This window comes from Oryzias latipes, chromosome 20 (assembly GCF_053564925.1).
Source record: "Oryzias latipes strain Hd-rR chromosome 20, Olatipes_Hd-rR_3.1".
Lineage (NCBI taxonomy): Eukaryota > Metazoa > Chordata > Actinopteri > Beloniformes > Adrianichthyidae > Oryzias > Oryzias latipes.
Window position 1 is genome coordinate 24,241,714 of NC_136256.1, and position 22,979 is coordinate 24,264,692.

At 38.4% G+C, this 22,979-nt stretch overlaps 2 protein-coding genes across 6 annotated transcripts in view; one reads left to right on the forward strand and one right to left on the reverse strand.

Annotated features, from left to right (window-relative positions):
• plxdc2b (plexin domain containing 2b) overlaps window positions 1-16,924 on the forward strand; it is an 89,323-nt gene extending 72,399 nt beyond the window's left edge. Inside the window, exons 10-14 of the mRNA XM_011488999.4 lie at window positions 3,547-3,607; window positions 3,724-3,871; window positions 8,562-8,600; window positions 12,864-13,030; window positions 13,560-16,924. Of these exons, the coding sequence (XP_011487301.1) occupies window positions 3,547-3,607; window positions 3,724-3,871; window positions 8,562-8,600; window positions 12,864-13,030; window positions 13,560-13,679 (535 nt within the window). The 3' untranslated portion in view covers window positions 13,680-16,924. The remainder of the gene's footprint in view (window positions 1-3,546; window positions 3,608-3,723; window positions 3,872-8,561; window positions 8,601-12,863; window positions 13,031-13,559) is intronic.
• Window positions 1,651-22,959, reverse strand: gimap4 (GTPase IMAP family member 4). 5 transcript variants are annotated; one of them, XR_013651898.1, is made up of 3 exons: window positions 22,834-22,953; window positions 20,619-21,459; window positions 1,651-1,669 (listed from the first exon to the last, which is right to left on the reverse strand). XR_013651898.1 is itself a non-coding variant. In XM_011489000.4 (2 exons), exons 1-2 carry the CDS (start codon window positions 22,862-22,864, stop codon window positions 20,684-20,686), a joined length of 804 nt encoding a protein of 267 aa, XP_011487302.1. In that variant the 5' UTR covers window positions 22,865-22,959; the 3' UTR covers window positions 19,460-20,683. The 5 variants fall into 5 exon arrangements, 2 of the variants coding, with proteins under 2 accessions (XP_011487302.1, XP_004081170.1); XR_013651897.1 differs by lacking the exon at window positions 1,651-1,669 and adding an exon at window positions 3,545-3,671; XR_013651899.1 differs by lacking the exon at window positions 1,651-1,669 and adding an exon at window positions 12,165-12,183.
• Window positions 22,960-22,979: the final 20 nt, after the last annotated feature.

Sequence of the window (22,979 nt, forward strand, 5' to 3'; positions counted from 1 at the left end):
GGCTGGTGAAGAATGGGAAAAACTGTATGGGACATGCAAATGGCCCACACTGAATGTCAAGGCTCAAGACCGGTCGGTGAGCTCGTAGAGCCAACATTTTCATGCACATTTTTTTCTAAGGCCATGGAACAAGTGACAGGTCGTAACAAATACAACGACGTGATATAGTTGAGACGCAGGCGTGTGGTACGGATTTTTCTTTTTTCGACCTCCCCAAATCTTGCACAAGGAGCCCGTTATCGTTGTGCACGTAGTAAATGCGTTCTTGTTGCACCTCGTCCGACTGTCAAAATGTGGAAAATAGACAATAAGGGCGTAGTTTGGTGTGGACATTCTTTTGGCATCCGATGGGCCCTTTGTCGGGGGATACGGGAGTTTAAGGAATCACCCAGATGCAGGATCAGATGAGATGAGAAAATGAGAAACTGTAAGTTTTTAATAACAAAAAAAGGAGGGTGAACCAATATTTGTTTATGCAGTATCCCAAAAGCAGGTCATACTTCTAAAAACATTTCATAAAATGTAAAAAAAAAAGGAAATAGAAGAACATCTGCAGTCGTTTCAATACCTTATACAAAAACATTGGTTTTGTGGTTTTTAAACTGAATATGTTGGTAACATATGTTGTGTTTAAAGCCAAACACTAACTTTCTGAAAAAGAAGTGACACAATTTCTAGATTTCTTTCCCCCCAAAGTGATGTTCCAGTCATTTTGGATGAGCCTTCCACACACCAGCTGGTTCCGACATTTGCTTCCCTTTACAAGTTCTGCCAACCTCTGATCTTATCCATTTTGTCTTCCTGCACTTGAAGCAAAAGTAAATATTTGCGCTTCTAAAGAAGTGTTGGTGTTTCTCTGCAGAACTTCCTGACAGCTGTGAGCAGTGGTGGATTTGGTTTGGTTTTGTCAGATAGGGGAGTCTGAGTTAAAAGGGAAGACAGGAGAAATATATTATGACGAGATGCAAGTGTGCAGATGTTTGCTGTCAGAATTATGCCTGCTTGGTGGATTTTTTTTCCATCAGGGTGTTCTCAGTCTTGATTGTCAAACTCTCCTTTTGTTTTTCAATCCCATTGATGATCAATTTCAACCTAGTTTTGTTTTAGTTTCAAGTATAGTTTTTTAAAGCTGACAGCTTCAATTAGTTATATAAGACTTCTTAAAGAGTTTTAGACACCTTGTGATTAACAACTAAATCACAGCTCAGCAAAATGAAAACTTTTCTTTAGCGTTTTATGGAAGCAGTAGAGATGCTGTATGCCTGCAGCGATGCTCCCATTAGGACGCATTTTAATTAGCTTTCTGACTGTGTTAATTTCTGACTGCCCAACCACTTCCTGCTCTTTGTACCCTCAGCTTTTTCCTGTTAAAACGTCAAACAGGCGGTCGGCACACTCAAACTGCAAGCCTGCACGCCACAGTCTGGGCATAGAAGGATGCGCTGGCTTTTAAAGAGAGCAGGCCTAATGACCTTCTCTGACTGGGAAGTGCAGGAAGGATGAGAGTGGAGCACCTCTTTCATGCAAAGTAACACGTCGAATCAGTTTGTGGTGGCTGACGCAGCTGCCTCTGAAGCATGTTAATAAAGCTTGGCAGACACTTGGGGGGCCGTGAGTGTCAGAGCGTCTGAACATTGATGGGATGGAGTTGGTAAAGGGATTTTCTTACCTGAAAAAAAAAAAAAAACAGTTGGTGTGCATCAAAAACGGTTGGTTTTCTCTCCGCAAAAAGTTGTTACCCAGCTTTCCATAAACACAAATGCTACACAGTATCGTTATTTGACATTAGGACTAAATGAATGAGATGTCAGTGCAGATTTTTATTGTCTGAACAGAGCTTTTCTTATAGTACAAAAGAAGCAAAGTTTGAGGCAATTTATTTTTCACACTCTTAAGCCACTTTCACACTGAGCTTTATGGTTCCTTCCTTTTTCTGTACAAAAAGGCTTAATAATAATTATACTACAAAACAACAGATTTAGAGTCACTTTACAAGACAGTGAAATGTTTCAAGCTAAGAGTAAAATGTTTTGTAAAGAAAATAATTCATTCATCATTTGAAGTTTACCAAATGAATTAACTTCACTGTTTACAGCCTGAAAAATAAACCAGTTTCAGCTAAATAAGAGGCAATAATCACAGGTTTATTCAGGTTGAACTTCATGCATAAAGATGATAATGGTGTTACAACTAGATTCTTGAATTCATCAAATGACTAAATGCATTTGTGGACATTTGAAGAAAGATTTCATGTTGAATTAATTCCTCTACGAGTAATAAGATGTGCTATATATCCATCCTACAAGTAAATAACAGGAAAGGAAACGTCCTTTCTAACAGCATTATAAAATAAATTCAAATTAACTATCAATCGAAGACGCTAAGACTGATTTAGAGGAAGCAAAGCAAGAGCTGATATTCATGCTTGGAGGCTTTTGCACCTCGCTCTGCTTCTGTAGCGGGGCTCTCGGGGGAAGGCAGTCAGGGAAAAGTGGGGGATTAGGGGAAGGAATCTGTGTTGCCTGACTGAGCAGATGGACTGGGAGTGGTGGAGGGGCAGGAAAGATGAATATGGCCTTCTTCACACTGTGTCATTACCATAACAATGTGTTCACCAGAGAAATGGGTTCTTCTGGGAGACTTTCCTAGACGCCCGTTATCTCATGGATACCACCCTTTAACACGCTCGGTTCTTGTGTTGAGTTTGCCTTGGACAGGCTTTTATTTTCAAAGACAAAAAAGAATCTTAAGATCTCCTACAAAACAGAAAATTCAACTGAATTGAGGCAAGTTGGCAAATGTATCTGTTTACAACAAGTAACTGCCCAGTCACTCCCACTCTGTGACGGTCAATTCAATAACAGTTTTTTTTTCTGCCCTGAAGCTCACACGACTTTGAACTCATCATTTACACCGTCATCCTATTTCACACAACGACTTTTTCCACGCCATCCTTAAATCCAGACCTCCGAGGGTCACATGAGGTGCAGATGTTCGCGTCTCAGCCTGAGTGCTTTTTAAGTGGATCTTCAGATCAAATGTCTCTGGGAGGAACAGATCCTGACGTATCACGTAGGGATCTGCTTTCTGAGGGAATCACCTAGATCAGACTTTGGAAAAATTACTTTTCATAGATTTATTTTGTGCTTAACGAGGAAGGATCTTAAAATATTAAGACTATCTTAGTGTAGATGTTTTAATTAATACATAAATCCCTAAATAAAGGTCATATCTGTGCTACTACCAGCTATGTGGACTAGTGGAAGACTCTCCTCCCTAATATTGGGATATTGTAGGTTTAAATTCAAAGGTAAATCATTCCAGAGTCTAGAAATTCCCTCCTGCTTCTGCTCACAGAGCAACATTTGCTAAAACTCTAGTGTTTTATCAAACAGAAGAAAGAAAGAGGAGACAGCATGCAAACACAAAGATAATCATTGCAACAAAAAGAATGAAACTTGTTTTCTTATTTCCCTAGAACTTTTGTTGCCAAACAGTTCTCTTCTCATTTCTATTTTTTCTGACACTTTCTGTCTCTATTTTCAGATGTTCGAGTGGCTTTGACCGCCATCGCCAGGATTGGGTGGACAGCAGTTGTCGATATGAGGTGAAGGCTGCTTTAAGATGCACATGGAGAACCCCTCTCCCGAAAGCGACTCGGTCGTCGTTCTCTATAAAAACACACGTGCAGAAGGTGAATTATGTTATTTCTTTCTGACCAAGGATACACAGTGCAACATCGCTGACACCACGCAGGTTTACCCGGTAACCCCCACGGCTTTCGCCAGAACCTCGCCCAAGAAGAAAGAGGTCACTGGAGGCGGAGACACGCCCCCCACCTCCCACCCTCCAACCAGCTTAACCACTGAAGGTAAACACAAAATAAATAAAGGAGGGAGCTGTCAGAGCCCAGCACAATACTTCAACCAGGGATTTTAGCTTTACACGTATACGAAAAATCAAATACTAGAGGGGATTCTCTTTATTCCTAAATTGAGTTTCCACTTTAAATGCAATTTGTTGTAGTTAACATTTGGGTCATACACTGAATTAGCCGCAGAACACTTTCAAATATATCTTTTTTAGTCTCTTTTCTGCTGCAGACATTGTGCACTTGGTGCAGCCGTGGAGTTGTTATACTAAATGCGGCTCATCTTGCTCCACAGAAACTTTCTTCATGACTCCTTAATGATTCTATAAAAAAAAAAAAGCAATATATGAGTTGTAATTTGCTGTCAAAACATCTTCCTATTAAATCACGTTTGTAGCAGATATGTCTTAAAACAACCGAGTTGGTTCCTAAAAAGTCATGCCTTTATGTGTCAGGAAAGTAACAAAGACACTAAACTGCACAAATAAGAAATTCCAAATATTACCTTTTTTGTTTATTTATTTTATGTATATGTGCAATCATTAAATGGACTTTTTGTATATTTTATTGCAAAATATTAGCATCAATTTTAGCAAAATAACAGCGTAATTATGCACAACTCTGTCAGTAAATGGTGTTGTAGGACCCAATATGCAGGAGACCAGGCTTGGTCGTCGAAACATTTAATAAATTAACCAAAACAAGACCAAAACACCATGGAAAAACAAAAAAAAAGGATGAACAGACACTTAACAGTTGATAATCCTCACAAATTCAAGTTGCTGCATGAGACTTTTTATTTTGGAGTCAAATCATATCAGCGGCAAAAATCTGACCTCTGATTATGTGCACAAATATACATTTATGCCTCTGTAAATCTGCTAAACACATTAAAGCGAATCAGTTTTAGGATTGATGTCAATCAGGTCTCCATTAGATATTCAGATGTTTTAAATTGTAAGGTAAAGACAAAAAGGTCACACTGCCGTTCTTTTGTACTGTAATGTATTCGGGACATGATTCAGTGCACCGCAGCAGGAGGCCGTTCATAACCACATCATAGCATAATCTCAGCACTATCTAATGCAAATAATGTATGAAAGCAGCTGACTCCAATCTTCTGCCGAAGTTTGAAAAACAGTCAAGGTGTCCTCGGAACTTTGTTTACTTTATTTTGAGTTGCAGGCGTTTTTCCATTCTCAATGGTCTCACTTTTTTTTTATCTGAAAAACTGTGAACTCAGCCACAGATGTGCTGGATCGGCCATGTGAGTGTATGTCACCATGGAAACGCTGCATAAATGAACATTGAAAGCATGCCTAGTACTTCAGGCAGCCTCGCAAACGCTGAGCTAATGGAACTAATGTCAGGCTTCTGCTCTTCTCAGTGTGACAAGTAAATTTAGTCCTTTAAAGAACAAAAGGCTTTGAGAGCAAACCATGACAGATGACCTTTAAAGACATAACGGAGCCATAGTCATGTTTTGTTTTTAATTTTTTCCATACAACCTATTATGCAATTCATTACAAAATGCATCAAACTAACCACTGGCTGCTTCCATTAACTATAAAATTGTGCAAATTGGATCTGCGATAATAAATTCACCTAATGGCAACACGACAATTTAGAAAAAAACTCGCAATAATCGAAAAAAGTTTGATTTTTGAGGCGTATCGAAATTGACATATTTTACACTTTTTCAAATGAAATGCGTCACATGACCAACAACCAGCCGCTCCCACGTGTAAGGAGCTCGCCACTCTACGGCCTGAAAAAGATGCAGACGTCTCCTTTGATAGATGATGATGAGCGCTAGTGGCGTGCCAGAAATATGAACATATCTCACAAAAAAATCAAAGTATTGTTCACATCCATGTCTTCGAATTACTTATCGCGTGAGTTAGTTTGTGTTTATTCGCATTTATTATTAATGGAAACAGAGTAATTGCAAAATTGTGTCAGGACTTTCCTGGTTAAATAATGGTAAACAAATTGATTAAGTTAAAAAAAATAGAAAAGATAAACAGTTAGGAATCAGGAAAAGGGTTTTGATCAAATTTGGAAGTTGTTGGAAGACCTGAAAGAGAGGATGCAGATAGAAATGAAATCCAAATAAACTGAAATATGTGGCTGAAAGCTTAAAGCTGAAAGAAAACAAGCATCAAGCATTAATATGATGCTAAGTGAAGTAAAAAGAGAATCATTGATTTAAATGTTTTTAATTTTGGACATGCTGCTCTGCTTTTCATTGAAAAAAATGTATGGTTACTGACTTTTTAAGCCACTTCTTCTGATCTAATTTGTTACATTTATCCCTAACAAACGCTCAATAAACGTTTGAAATTTTACTGATTTTTAAACCAGCTGTCATTTAACTGATGTCTTTCAAACACACCCCTATATTGACACCTTTTATTTTGACGATAATAAAAAAAAATCTGGATAAACTTGGCAGGACTTTTGAATATTTTTCTATTTTTTGTTACATACTTTTAAGTGGCACTGGAAATGTTTAAAACTTCCATATTTAATTTAAGTTCATCCAACATCCAGTTCTGACTTTGAACCAATTGATGAACTAGTATTCATTTGGAAATATTTGTTCTGTTTCTGCTCCCTTCATTCCTAACAGCTCCTTGTTTATTTTTTTTTCCGCCTAACTCTTGTTCTGAGTTTTACTTTCATCTCTCTCTGAAGGAGAGACCAATCCTTTCTCCATTAATCATCCTGTGTTTTGGATCCTGAACGCACATGCAATCGCCAAGGGGTGCTGAAGGAGCTGCTGTGTAAAAACAGTCGTGTTGTGAGGGAAAACACTAAAAGAATCTTGACAGTACAGATATAAAAACAAGGCGTGTTATGAGGAATAATGTGAGGCCTGTGCATGCGATATATGATCTGCGTACACGGCAACACAGGAGGTCAAAAGGTTGCACGGCGGCGTTTGTATTTATTGTGATGGATCAGCCTCTCCAGCTCTCACCTGCCTCCGTCAGGCGCGGCAGTCAGAGGTCAGTTTAAACTGTCGGTGGTTCACGCTCATGCTGGTGACCTGCAGCTGGATGAAGGAGTCAGGGGGAAAAAAGGTGGAAGAAAAAAAACATGCATGTGGGTGGAAGGATGTTTGTCTGAGAGAGATGAAAGCAATGCAATAATGTTTACTTCACATTTGATGTGCAAAAAACTGTCAGTTGGACATAAATAGCAATGGGTTTATAACTATAATCCAAGAAACGGTATTGGAAGTAGTCCTATTTTTCTGTTTATTTAGTTTTTTTTATAGTTGTTGAAAATTTGATTTGTAGAATTCGGAAAAAATTGAGGCTGTAAGTGGTGTTCTATGGCCCGAAGGCGCTCCCCTTTGACCCGCCCTCACTGGCTAAGGACCCCCACTCTCCACCTCTGCCCCCATCACCCCGTTCAGAGCTGTACACAACAAATCCATAAAAAAAAAGAATACTTTTTCAAAGTGGCGGCTTTTCTGTTGGTTTTATCTCCATAGCAACTATTTTATTTTTTGGCCGCCCAATAGTGACAGACAGATCTATGTAGTTTTTACAGGAATCGGCAAAAGCCACTGAGTTTTTCTGTTAACCCCGCCCACATTCCTTATATGTTTACATCGTGTGTCATATCATTTCGTTCAGCTAATATTTAATTTTCACAATATTACGGTAAAAAAAAACTGTGTGAGCAACAGGGGAACGCCACTTGTGGGAGCTCACAATGCTAATGGCTTTAACAATCTAGCAACTTTATTTCCAACATTATTTCCAAAGTAGCCTACCAATGATGCTCGAGGAGATCTGAGACGATAGATCAAAATCCTTAGGAGATTTTTAAAATTGTAGCTGATGCTAAAGGTGATTTATTTTACAAGATGGCGGGTTCTTGCCAAGGTTAAAGGTCAATCAGACTTAGGTTGTGGTTGTAAACTTAACCTGGTGGCATGCGTGTGAAATTTTGTGAAGATCAATTGAACAAAATTTTTCTTTTCCCATATTGTGGAAAAATGTGAAAACGCCAAATTTAACATTTTTCCACAAAATTGGAAAAAAAAAGCCTGTGGCCATCCCTTGTGTATTTTTAAAAATCCCCAATATTTTGGTTTTGGAACATTTTTTAGCTCCATAAGAGATTTTGCACCAGTCATTTTTTGGCGGTTTCTACCGCTGCAAGAAAAATTGAACTCATTGTTGTACCTTTGGAAAAATGAATCTGCAGAGATCCTGACTAGTAATCTGGTGACCTAACAGATCAACCTCTGCTAAAGGTTTTACTTCAAGTTTATTGATTATTTAGATGGTAAAATGTGGCTGTATTTTGGCTTTTTGAATGAAAAAAAGAGTTGTTTTGTATAAAGTAATTTAGGGTGGAGAACTGTGTCAAATATGCATCATTAAAACCCTGTATCTGTCTACTCCCTGGAAAAGAAAGTGGGTCATTTCCATATTTAATGTGGATAGGCAGCCCTTAGACTGGTTCTACTGTATCTGTTGAATTATAGATGTATAGCCATTGTACTCCATGCATCCATTTTTAATAGAGGAGTACAGAAAGAGAGTCCATTAACCAAATAAGCTTAATCTAATTTGGGACCTTAAGGGAGGTGTGTTTATTATTAGAGCATCACAAACAAACTACAAAGAGAAATGCTGATTATTCTGCTTTTGCTTTGTTTTTTTCACAGATGATACCAAGATTGCACTTCATCTTCAAGATAACCAAGGTAGGTCTTTGTCTTTGATTTCCACTGTGTTCAAATTTAAATTACACTGAAGTTTATGTGTCAAATGACTGCATGAAGGAAAGAAAAACACGTATGGATTTTTAACAATGGTTGTTACTGTGTTTTAAATACTTTGACAAAGGAAATATAGAAACTCTTTCAGATGGTCTATATTTAAACCAGATTTTACCTTGTGGGGCTACACTTCCCATTCTTAAATAACAAAATCATTCCGATGGCTGAACTTGCTCCTTGTATGAATGGATTCCCAAATACTCTTTCCTCACAGCAAAAGCAGAGCCAAGCCTTAAATTCCTTTTAAAAGTTACTTTTATGTAACTTTAAGTATTCATTGAGTGTGGGGTCATGGGTGAAGGGTGGGTTGGGTTTTTATTGTAATTTATACCATGGTCCGGGGGAGAATACTTGCTTCTGATTGGCTGCTGGGTGTGCGTTAAAAAGTGATATACCACAGGATAACTGCACGATGAAAAAAGAAATTCTGGTCACCTAGCTTAAATGTTTTGTATCACTGCACTGGCTTCTTTAAAAAAACCTTTTGGTTCATCATTTGGACAAAAACAAGCGGTAAGAGGCGAACTTTCTCTCTGAACTGATGCTTTATTCAACACATCGGAAAGATCAGCATATATATATCGCTTTATATCGGCGAATCTTGACTGCAGCAGTGGTGCGGCGCGTCACGTTACAAATAGTCCGCTTTTTGTGAGAAAAGCGATCCACATCGGAAAAAAACAAGAATTAAGGACTAAAAGCTGGTCAATATTTATTCCTTTTGTAAGTTACCATGGTATCAGCGGGTTAATGGCCTTCGAAGTGTGCATTATCACTTTTTATTGCACTTCGTTTTGTGTCAGACGGTTCAGGCGTGCGTTAAAAAGTCGTCCATTGACATTTACATTGTGTATGATTTTTACATTTTAAAGCGCTTCTACTTGTGCAAGGCTCGAGATAAATAATGTTTGATTTTATTTTATTTTATTGCCAAATTATAACAGTCAATAAGTTGGGGAAGACAACAAGATCAACAGACATTTCAAACTCTATTTTTGACCAACTTGTATTTGTTGGAGCATGCTCTGTAAGGCTATTATTCCTGACATAAAATAGTTGCTATGAATATTTAATGTTCCTACATAAAAAACAAAGTGAAACTGTCCTGTAAATTTGTTGAGTTTTGTTCTCAGGTTTGGTTGTTTTATTTATGGGCTGAATTCCCTCATTACTCTCACTACAGACTGCACTATATGATGTTTTTGACATTTTCTTTCTACTAATGCCCTAGATGTTTTCCAGAAGTCTCTGCATAAAAACAGATGGAAAGTATTTTTTATTTTTATTATTTTTATAAACCATTCAGGTTTTCATCTTCAGAATCCATAAATAGTCTCTGTAAAGTATTTAAGGTTTAAGCTTTCACATTCATGAAAATGGCGATAAACTCCATCTGTTTTTTGTTTTGTTTTTTCAAAATAATTTTCAGCTGTAAAGAAAGGCCATGACTTCTATCCCATTTTTCATTTTTTTTAAAACACAGAATGTCTCCCATCAGTGTAACACTCCTGGCCGGTTATGTGCCCAGTGCTCTGATACTATCAGATTGTTTTATTATTGTCTCTGCATACCTCTATTCACGCGGACAAGCAGCAATGAGGAAGGCATCCAGGAAATAGTCACGTACGGAGGGGAGCGGTCCCTGTTTCAGATGGAGTCATTTGTCAAAAGCAAAGAGCTTAAATGACTTTTCATTTGCACATTTATTTTCTTGAGAGCCATTAAAATAGATGCAGAACAGTGCTTCTCTTTTGTTGCTACTCCTCTACTTACATAGAGTTAAATGAAGTCTTAAAACGTGGTTGTCCAACACTTTTTTCTGCGACAAATAGCTGACTAGGATTTGTTTCCTTCCTATGTTACAATAAAAAAATGAAAAATCCAAATGTTTTGAAACCCTCAACATATGGTTATTACATCATACAAATTTAATAATGTTCTTGTTTCGCTCCAACTTTGGAGAAAAGCTAAATCACTCGTACACTGTATGCCTGCTTCAACCCCCACTTCTTTCTGCAAAGTGCTTAGCTCGTCTGTTCATTAAGTTTCCTACAAAAGCCAGGAATTGAACCGCAGACCTTCCTGATGGCAGGATTTGTAAGTTGAATCTCTTTGGGTTTATCAGATGTAAAAAAAATCAAGCTTTAACTTGTGATTTTCTTGTTCATTAGAAAAATATGAATGGATTATTATATTATGTTGCTGAACATGTGAATCGTGATAGACAAATATAAAATATGACTATATAATATATGTCTTATTTTTAATACATTAAATATTTAATGATTTTACATATTTTCAACTCATTCAAAATTATAACACAACATTTAAAATTCATGTTTTCCAAGTTTATTGCCTTTCCAGTGCATTGAGGATGCGTTTGCCTTTTATATGCCTTATAATTTTTTTAAGATGAATGTGCTGTTTGACAGAAATGGTAAATCAACTCCACACCACAACTGGCCATCTGATTGAGTCCAGTTCCTTTTATTGTGGAAAGTTTTCGCACATTAAGACTCTTTTTTCAGCCAGACTGTGACATTAGATTCCTTTTTTTGTTTGTTTTTTTGCTCAGTTTTCTTGTTTTTCCTTTAATTTTAAAACATGCTCTGCAGTTAAGCTTTTTGTTGCCTTTTTTCTCTCAAGTTCACACCAGATTTCAGTTTTCAATCATCACAGCTGCTGTCCCATAATTACTCTTCTGTCAAAGGAGGAGTCTGGCTTTCTCTCGTTTTCAGCCTTTCATTTCGGTACGGTGCAGGGTTCTGCTTATCTCCTGTGCTAGGACAGGTCATTTATTCAATTGGGTTCAATTCCAACTGTGTGTGTGTCTCTTCTAGACCAAAATTCCTTCAAAAATGATCAGGGATTAGTGTGAAAACAGAGGAAACCTTTTTATTCTTTTTATTTAAACCTTTTTATTCCTTTATTCAAATCAAAAGTTGAGCATTTTCAGGCCTGCCTGATCAGTTTCAGTTGTTTAGTCTAAAATAATGTTAGTTTTATCTTAACTTTTTTTTTAAATTGCTTTTCTGCCAAGCCGCACGCTGCTCCTACTAACCTATCAACAAGTCGGACCAACAGCCTGTCACATCATTCGAGCTTCCCTCTAAAACAGGAAATTAGAACAAAATAAACATTTCAAAAATCTACAATTCTGGTTTAATTGAACATTCATGGTTGTAGAAATCCACTGTGTCATGATATAAAGTACACACTTATTTTATATCAGGTTTGATTGCCACCCCATTATTATGCATGCTGGAAATCAATGAGGCAGGGAACCACCGGGGAGGGTGGCTGGCTGACGTGTTCAGCGCTGCCTGCAGCGGATAATTAAAAGGAGGGAAGAGCTCGGGCCGAGGTTGTCAGGAGGGCACGCAGGAAGAAATCCACAGCTTTGGGAAAAGCTGTCCTGCTGTAAATCTGGGAGGCGTGAGCGACAGTGTGAAGGGAGGATCCCGGCTGCTGGTTTCATGGTCACATCTTTGCCAGTTTTGTGTTCCTGCTGTGACGTGAAAAAAGCTTTGAATAGATTTGAATCCCCTTTTCTTATTAAAAATAAATAAATAAATCTGACAAAAGCTCTCACATTTGTGTTGTAGAAGATCTACATGTGGCCTCAGGTACAAATATGGATCTATTAATTAAGTAAATGTGGCTATAGGTAGCCACATTAACTTAAGCTACACATTTGACATTTACAGAGGAAATGAATCCTCACTAATAGACCTGCTCTAGGGCAATAAATACCAAACCTTCTGTCAAATTAACCGTAGCTCTAGGAGAAAGTCCCTGTAATTGCCATAGAATGGGTTTTATCTTTAAAATCATACGAATGTATCGTATCCTGTTTCTAATCATTATAACCGACTGAGATTCTCAGCAAATGTATCACTAATTTAAAGACAAATTTCCTCAAATTTTTAGGATCCATGGTGTATTCAGGTGTTGTGTGTGTATAATGAGTGCCCTCTGACGGTCAACAAGAAATATGCACAAATATCTTTACCTGAATAGTCATTTTTTTTGTCAAGCAAAGGTGAGCTAGCACCTGTGCTCGAGTGAGTGTTTATGCTCTGCTGGGGTGGATGATGGAATGTAAAAAGAAAGAGGGAGATGCACTTTCAAAGAAAACAGAAATTCTGTCTGAAAAGCTGGAGCGTCCACTTTTGTCCTGTTTTTCAGTGATGCCGGCCAGCAGTGCGGTCCACAGGATGACGGGCACGCATCCGCTGCACACCGGCCTGATCCTGGGAATATTGCTGCTGATGCTAGTCATGATCGCAGGCGTGCTGATCACCATCTACGTGTACCATCACCCGACCTCTGCAGCCAGCCTCTTCCTCATTGAGGTGAGCAGTAGCTTCATAAACAGCCCCGAGGACGAGTCCATTTTTTTTTCTTGTGGATGCTAAGCAAAAAGAAGAAGCACTCAAGGCCGATTGAATGCCATCGATAAACTGTGAAGTAACGTACTAGTTACCTAGTACCGTTACTATAACGGTGTTGTAGTGGGGATAAAGGTAATTGGATTACTGTGCTCCTTAACTTGTAATGCCGTTATTAATGCAGTTATACTTCCCCAACATGACTCCCGTTACTTCGACCTGTTTGGTCTTGCAACGTGCGTTCGTTCAATGGCCGCGTTTTGTACGTAGAGCTTAAAAACGGTCGTGGAAACGTCTGTGGTAACACGTGAACGTGAGAGTTTTGAATGCGGAAGCCCCAAACGCGTATTTGTGTGTATTTACACGGGCTTTTCATTGAAAGTGGCCGCTTGAACGCATGTTGCAGAGGGCGATGGGAAGGTAGCGTCATAGATAAAGTGCTCAGGATGTGTTTTTGACCCTTACATGTGTCCTCTTCTTTACCCCGCTGCAGAGACGCCCCAGCAAGTGGTCAGCCATGAAGTTTCGCCGGGGGTCGGGTCACCCGGCTTACTCAGAGGTGGAGCCCGTGGGTCAGGAGAAAGATGGCTTCATTGAGTCTGAGCAGTGCTAAGGGAGGTGGGACATTAATGTCCCTACCCACCTGGACACCTGGTCTGCTGAGACTTCTCATCAGGAGCCTTCAGGATCAGCTCATGTTCACAGAGACTCTTTAAAAACTGTTTATCCGCCCACTGGGCACTAGAGAAGGGACACATGATGGAGGGAGGAAACCTTCTGACTTGCCGGGGGACTGATGGAAAGATCGGTCAAACATGGAAAAACCTTTTTAAGATTGCAGCTGGGCGGCCAAGGAGAGCCTGTACAGCCTCGTTTCCTCGACTTGGGTGTAGGACGACTTCTACGATATATATTTTCCGAAACAAAACAGATTATGAAAACAGAAGCTTTTATTGGTGGTGAGGTTTTACAGCTTTGTATTCCTTTGGTTTTTACTGGTTTGTGTTGCTTCAACGGGGTCGGCACATTTATCTGTACAGGTTGTCTGTAATGCTTTCCGCTACATCGCAGGCGTAATTGACTTTTCCACGGCTCGCTCTGCTGAACGAGCCGCCGCCGCGGCAGCTGTGCGATATGACGTGAGCTGAACTCACTGCAATCAATCACGGCTCGGAGGACCGGCTCTGAACTCTCAGCATCCGTGCTGTATTGGCTTGTGGTTTTTGGCGGAGTTTCTGATAATGAAGTGTGAGTTGGTGTGTTATTCTTTGAACGGGTGAGGGGGATCCTGTTTTCTCCGTCTGCATTACTGCCGTGACAGTTTGTCCTTGACGAGACTTTGCACAGTTTTTTGGGTTTTTTTTTAGAAAAATTGATGTGAGTTTAGAGTGACATTGCAAGACAGGTGCTTGTGAGAGTGAATCTACTTCTTTAAGTTTAAATGACAGTTGGGGTGAGGCGTTCGCCTGCTTTACAGGTGTGTTATGTATGAGTACACTTAAAAAAAACAAAAAAACTTTCTTGTGTTTAAAGGTATCTGGCATCTGTTGGCAAAATAGCAACACACCCATCCTTTGTTTGCTTCCCTCATTTTGGCATTATAATGTAAATACCAAGGCCCAAACGTCTGCAGTTTCAGGTAACTCATGACAAACGTGGGACAGTTTAGATTTGTTCCTTATTTTTTACGGGTGGCCTTTTCTTGTCTACTTTTTTACTTAAAATGCAAATACAGGATCGGTATATTATATAATCATCAATCTGTGGTGTTCCAAGAAAATTCAATTTGAGGGTTTTCATCAACGGTAGGTCATTCCTTGTAGAGGTGATATGGATCAGTTGCTTTGAATTCTGATGAAAAAGAATATCTGCATAGTGCAATATTTCATTTTTTTTTTCTGGATAGAGGAAGTACACCAAATGACACTTTTCATGTAAATTTCCTTTTTCTCCACACCTCGTTGGCATCTCATCCAGACCAAAGACTGATGATGAAGTGGGCTGCACATTTTTTTTTAATGTACCTCAGCCTTACCTTCAGGATCCACACCTCACTATTCAGCACCAAAAAGTGAATGTCAGTTACAGCAGCCATTTTTAAACTGTTTTAAGGAAGAATCGTCTAATAAATGGAAAATATTCAGCATTAGCTCCTCCCCCAACTGCTCTGTTTCCCAATTGTTTGAGTATTTAGATCCACTCCGTTTAAAAATCGTGTTTTTAGCATCTTCTTGTGGAATTTTCAGGAGTAGATGGCTAAAAAGCTCCAATATTGCTCGTCATTTTTGTTGCACCTGTCATGTTAGGGTGTGAGGGGCTGTAAGCTAGGGGCAAAGAGTGTAAACGGAGAGTTGTCATTAATGAAGAGGGGTCAGGGTTGATCCGTGCCAATGGCCCCACCCACAAGTCGAGACAAATTTCTAATCAACTACTGCCGCTCTGCAGAAATTACGTCCTAGAAAACAACAGATTTTTTTTTTTTATGCTGGCTGAATCGGCATAATCATAATTAAAAGACCACTGCTAACATTTTTGACAAGGATCAAAAGAGGATCAGAGTCAGACTTTAATAAAAAAAATCCTCATGCTTTTGTCTTGTTTTGTCAAAAGAAATGACAATTTACCACAAACTGATTTGAACATGGCATCGATTTTACTCAAAAATGGTCGATGTGGACCAAACTCACGGGTTCGTAGACTTTGCGACCCAGAAAAAAGGCTCAACTTTAATTGTTCATCAAATGTATTAAAGGAAATTTCTTGTGGATACAGGTGTTGCCCAACGCAACAGCAAGTGTCAATCAGCAGCTTTGAACCCTTGACTGAATTGGCGAAGGTGTCAGGAGCCAAAACTATTTTGGACGTGCAACAAGTTAAATACTCAAACTAAAAATCATGCAAAAGCCCTCTTATTTCAGCTGTTTCTATAAACACAGATTCGGAAAAATAACACTGTGACCCATAAATCCCTTCTGGATTGGAGCGGAAATAACAATAAAAGTTTGAATTCGTGTTTGAAGATGAAACGATCCTGAAAAACGGCCTAGTGACAGCTTTCTGCTGATTTTATCCCAGTGGAAACACAATAGATCCCTTTAATAATAGTCTCACCTGAAAACAAATGAATTCCAAACGGAAAATCCAATTTTAACCATTTTTCTCACCAACCACAGATATCGGTTTTCTATGAAAACAAACAGAGAGCAAAATGGAAAACACAGCAGCAGTTTCGGGAACGCAAACAGTGATGTGGTTGAAAGAAAAAATGAAGGTGAGGACTAAGCAAAGGGCTAACTTTCTTTTTTTTCCCGTCTTTTATTTTCTTGTTAATGCGCAAAGTTACACTTAAACCACATGGGGACACAACATCAATCTCAAATTGTTTTCAACATAATTACAAATTCTGAAAGAAAATGTTTTCAAACTCCTTCACATAGGAGAACAAAAGGCTGTTATTTCTCCATGTCATTAAACATCTTTTAGGGAGAAATTCAGGTTGAGATTTTGCCTATTTTTGGAAAACCACAAATGCTAAAGTAGAGACAAAACCTGCAACACTTGCTTCATAAACAGGAAGCTGTGGATGGTCTTTATCTCTGTGATTTTAATGAAAACGTTGTGTTCATGAGCATTGATGACGTGTGCTGCTGTTTTTTACTTACCTGTTAAGTCGATTAAAAGAAATAAAACCACATTCTGAGAGACAATTGCTATGAAAAAGAAGCAGGAATCAAAGAGTTTTCTTCAGGTTTGATCTTTAGACTTCAAAGCACATAATGGGACTCAAAAATCACCTATTATCCATAGTTTATGTGAGTATTGTTTTGATTACTTTTGAAATAAAAGTTCATGGAAACATGTTGTGGTGTTTTGCCTTTTTTTTCCTTTCTTTACAACACAGTGCTTTCAGCACCACAACTGCTTGTTCCTGCACTGCCTTTGTGCCTACAGGGCAGGTTGGAAAAGCTGCAGAAAGGTCTCTTAAGGCTTCATTAAATTCTTTTGCTCAAAAACACCTTTAAAGGGTAAGGGTATTTTTTTGACAAGGCTTTTAAGTGTAATGTGGTCCATTCAAGGTTATTGCAAAACTTCATCTCAGAAAAAAACACACTGGGTTTGGGGTTCTACTGCCATCTAGTGGCCACATGCGTAAATGACATGCATCGAGCTCCACCATTATATTTTGAATTGCAGTTTTACTAGTTATGTCAGATTTAGACTCAATTAGACTCAGCCACTCTGCAGAAACTATGCCTAAAAAATGACACCGATTTTTGTCAAATTTCTAATCAAACTTCCACCTGGAAAGCTTTTAAAATAGACCTTAAAGAGCAGTATATATATAAGACTGTAAGACTCTCTGATGAGTCAACATAATTAAAAAACGCCACCCACCCACAGCATGGACTGTTCATAATTCAATGCCCCCGGAATTGAAGTGCAAAACAAAACAACAAGACTCAAAAACTCTTACTTCCCTGCTGCTATCACACCTCTGAACCACAGAAAGGATTCATGCAAACACTTTGTCCCACCACTTCTGTTTAACTGCACTTAAATACCAGATTACTGTATACTTGGTGCATTTCTGCGTTTATTCTATTTTGCATATTTGAAGTTTCATGGTTGTTTTTTTTACTTACTACTTTTACTATTTATTACTTCTATTTATGAGTATTTGTTTATAAATTAGCACATGGTAGAAGATATCCATTACTGAACTGGCATCCTGTGAACATGTACACTTTCAATCTTAAATTACTCCTAATCAGTTATGCTGTGAAAATGTTATTCTGCAATTAAACATTAATTTAAATGATAAATATTTTTCCCAAACAACAAAAATACATTTGATCATTTTGTATCGAATTGTATGAAAAGGGTTGAAGTAAAAAAAAAGAGCTTTTACTGTTTTCCCCTTCTTTTTCTTTTCCATCTTGGATTTTGACAGAGTAAATTGCCTGCAATGCTAAACTCTGCTGCAAAGGGACGAACTGAAGTCCACTTTCATTCCTTAGCAACAGACTTTACAGATTCAGACGGAATGAACGCCAGCTCATCGAGATCCTGCAAGCAGCATGCTGCACAACCAGGTTTCAGAGTAACATTTAATAAACATGCTTGATTCGGTTCAACTGGTGATGTGCAAATGTGAACGATCTGCACCGAGTTTGCTTCAGTTTTACAGAAAGAAAACGCAAACCAGCATGGAAAAACACAAACAAACACGACTTTTGACCTCACTAAACTAGATGGACGGCATTATATAAAACAGTCGCACCACACCTGGCTATGAGACGGAGGCGGCCTGTGCTTTAACAGAGATGCAAAAACACGCAAGAAAATCGGAAGAAAAACATAAATGCCATTAAAAAAGAAAGGAGCAAAAAACTTCCATATCATTTTTATAGTTTTTGATGATTTTAATCACCATTTATGGCTTTTATTTATGGATATTTAACCAAATATCACAGATAATAATGCAGTGCAGTCTTGTTTTGTGTTTTAAAAACATTTTTCTTCTTCATGAGAAACATTCTAATATTGGAGGAAGTGAATGGATTAAAAAAAGTAAACATCATAAAGCTTATTCCAACTAACGTTAAAATAACGAGTTTATTTGGAGTTTTTGCTTAGAAAAATGAGGCTAAAAGGTTTAGAGGAAGAATAAATCAGGATTAATGCATAATTTAATTTCCTATTTTGTACTTAACAATCGTAACAATCAGAATATTTTTATACTTTTAGGTGTTTAGTTATGATTGTCAGTAAAAACTCATCAGAAATCATGTTTTTGGTGTTTTTTAAATGCCATTTTTCTGATGATAGAAAGAAAATGAAGTTAAAAAACAAGTATTTATTCATTAAAATCATTGTGAATCAGGAACTGAAGAGCGTTTTTGGGACTTTGAAAGAACACTGTGGAGGGCCTCAAACTCCCTCTGCTTATCCCTTGTGCTATCCTAGGCACTTTCATTGGGAGTTGGGTCATCTAGACCCACTAGACAGTGCTCTGAACCTTTTTTCTTCAATGATTTGTGATCTTCACTGGTGTCCATGGATTACATGAAATCTTTCCACCTTTATCCACCTTTGTCATGGTAGGGAGAACACGTCATTGTAAGGGTGGGGTCATCTAACATAGCACAAGGGTTAAACAAAGAGCTCTCAGCAACGGTAAGGGAAGAGGGGGCGGGCGGGGTTGCTCGCTTTGCAGCAGCGGTCCCGCCCACAACTCAAAGATGAACTTCTCATGAATTCCTGCAGAAACTGTGTCCTAAAAACATGATCAATATCACTGCAATACTGTTAATGTTGTTGTTCTGGTTTGGGCCCAAAATAAAAAGTGTAATCTGGTGTGCTGATTTGGAAAAAGTTGACAAACAGGTCTCATAAATGCCACAAATAAATTTTTTTACTCATTTCATTCCTTCTTAAAAACATGTTTTACCATCTTTACTTGTGTGACCCATTCCTTTAAATAAGTGAGGCATAAAAACAGAGGAAATACAGTAAACATGGCAGCAAAAGGAAAAAAAATAAAATCAACAATTTGGTCCCAAAGAACAGGAATCATTTGAAAAAAAATCCATTAAAAACAGGAAAATACAGTGATTTGCTTATGTATCCACCTACATGAAGGAGTGTTAGGTTTTGAAACGGCAAAAGCTCACTTTTGTGTAACAGTCAGTGCATCTTTTAGGTAAAAAAAAAAAACCTCCTGCATGTGAAGAAACTTTATCGTTTTACTAAAAACGTCTTATTTTATCCACATATCACAGGATAAAACGGGAAAACACATCTCAGTTGTTAAAAAGGCTTTCTATACCACAATCGGTGCACACAGTAACATGCCTGCTAGTGTAATAAATATGATAAACTGATAAACCACTTTTCTTTATACTTTCAGTAACGGTTCACTTTTAAACCTTTTTTTTTTGTCTAAGCAGCTCTGCCGACGATAAAGCCTTCCTGGTTATATGGAGTCAAAAATAAACTGGATTTACTCTAAAACTAAATGTGAGAAACTACTGTGAACTCGTCCCACTTTTGTTTCCTAGTTTGCTATGGATGCAGGATGAGGAAATAAAAATAATAAGACAGAGTTGTTTCCTTAAAATCTCCTTCTTCAGCATCAAGATAACGTGGAAAATGACCCTCTGCTTTTTTAGGTCATGTTTGTAACCCTTGTGCTATCCTTTGTGCACTTTATCATTGGGAGTTGGGTCATCTGGACCCCACTAGACAGTGCTCTGAACCTTTTTTCTTCACTGATTTGTGATCTTCACAGGTGTCCATGGATTACATGAAATCCTCTTCACCTTTATCCACCTTTGTTATGGTAGGGAGAACACGTCAATGCAAGGGTGGGGTCATCTGGACCCCATAGGATAGCACAAGGGGTTAAGGCCGCCACATCAACACTATTTTTACATCTAAAGTGATTTCCAAAAGCATGAATAAAAGTGAGGGTGGCTCTAAAGCAGCACAAAGTTGAGGAAAACACGTTTGCTGTTCTTTCTTTTACATAAAAAACACTGACTATACTTACTTTTAGTCTCTACGTTTTACTTGTTGGGCTCTAGAATTGCCAGATTTCCCCTTGGAGTCTGAGCATCATTCAGTGGAAAGCGACAGCACTCCCATGGCGTTGCTCACATCCTGCTCAGGACTCGGTTTCTGTTGGGCTCCCTGCAGCGCCTGAGCCTCTCCGGCTGCGTTCTGGTTCTCATCCAGAGCTTTCGCCTCGGCTTCTACGCTATAGTGGCCCCCCTCCTCTGACACCATCTTCTCCACCTTCTCCATTAAACTTCCCACTTGGGGATTCTCTCCAAAGATGGAGTTATTGATGACAAAGTACCTTTTCTTGCATTTTCTAAGCACCCATTGCAGCTCCTGGCCCTCCCTGCGTATGTACCTCTCGATGGAGATCTTCCTCAGCACCTCCGCCCAGGTGAAAACCACAATAGTGTGGTTCCAAACGCGCTCCCCAAACAGGCTCAGGTGCTCTTCGATGCGGCTGCGGTCCACCTCTGTGAACATGCCAACGGGAATGACTAGTAGAAAAGCGTGAGGGCCCGGCGGGCAAAGAGAAGGACCCTTCACCAGTTCCTGTTTATAGGAGGGTGGTGTATCCTGGGTGGAAAACCATCCCGGAGTGTCCACCACGCTGATCTCCCTTCCATCCACTTCAGTCTCCCTCTTGATGCAGAACTCGGCCGCTCTCTCCAAGTGAAACTCCTCCCTGCCGATGATGGTGTTTCCTGTCAGGCTTTTCCCGGGCCACCTCCATCCCACCACCACCAGACGGATTTCAGCCAGACGGGCGGCGGCCGCCTTTGCTGCTGACGCCGTTGTGTTACTCTCCTCTGGTCCACATGCATCACCAGCTGCTGTCAGATTAGAAATAGCTTTACAACAAACTTCATCAAGACTTTGTAACGTTTCAGAGTAGTTGAAATAATTTAAATTGCCAGTACATTACTAAAATCTCACATTATATTTAAGGATTTAATAAAGATTTAACCTTTTTCTTTAAACCTAAATCCACATCAAGTAAACACAACTTTGTGTTACTGATCCGTTTTAAAGGTTTCTGTCACAAAAAATATTACTCAGATTATTAAACCTAGGATTTTTTCAAATACGTGTAAGGGAAAATAATATACTTTTTTTATTCTTTCACTCAGCTCAACTACTTACCATGGGGTAAAGACGTTATAACATTATAGTAAGAATTTTAGCAAATAAATCCCCTTAAATTAAACAAATAAAGAATCAAACTCTCTTGAATTTATTTAAATACTGCTCTTTGTTACAGTAGAACTTCATAAAACATATAAAAATATCTAAAGAACAGAAATTCCAGCGATAACTGACATACTTTTCTATGAATTTTTTTTAAGGAGTTTCAGTTTTTGACCAAATTTTTCCTCATTTTTGGTTCAAATGTTAAGGTCAACTGAACTACAGACTGCTAGTTCAGAGTCACCTAGTTTACGTTTACCATAAGTAAATGCATAAATGTGCACATTTAAGGTAACACGAATACATTTGTTATTCATATTTTTTATACTTTTAGAGACTTTGATAAATTACTATGTTATGAGAAAATTGCATATCTGAGTCAAATCAAAACGTTGTATTATAGCTTTTATGTTGTTGTTTGTGGTTGTAGTTATGTAAACAAATACCACAACTTGTTTAGACTATATTTTTCTCCCCTAAAAACAAGTCTATTTTGTTTTTTTTACTTTGTTAACGTGCTTAAGTAACAAGTTCTATAGAATAAATACCTTTAGTTAGTGTGAATGTGATTGCTTCTTACTTCCTAAAGTGTCTCGGGTGTGATTTCCTGATTGTCTTCCTAATGTTTTGTGATTTCCTGGTGTAATGTTTTATTTCACAAACTCAATTTTGCACAGATAAAATTACCAGAACCAAAGTTTTTAAACATTTAAACTAGTAAAATAAAACCCTCACGTAAAGTGGCGACGTCATTAACGCGGAAATAACGCCTTGTGTTACGTGCGTACGTGACTGTATACAGTTTAAACACTGGAAACAAATAAATATAACTTTTTTGATGTTTTCATTAACCGCATGTTGTTCAAACTGACAAACCCACTTCAGTAGTTAAACCTTTCGGCTAACTTAGTTAATGCTAACATAAACGTTCGCTTTTTAAACAAATTTTTGCTCCGATATTCATATTGGCTGAAAAGCTCCCAAAGTCGTATTAATCTGAATGTTTTTTTTTCCCTTACCTGATGTATGAAGTGGTTTATTTGCGTCCATTCTCAGTCGTATCACAGTTAGAGAACCTTTTAGTGTCCTCACAAAATTGTAGAAGGAAAGCGTCACCGTCACTACTAAACCGGAAAATGCAGAGCAATTTCCGGTGGCCTTTTCA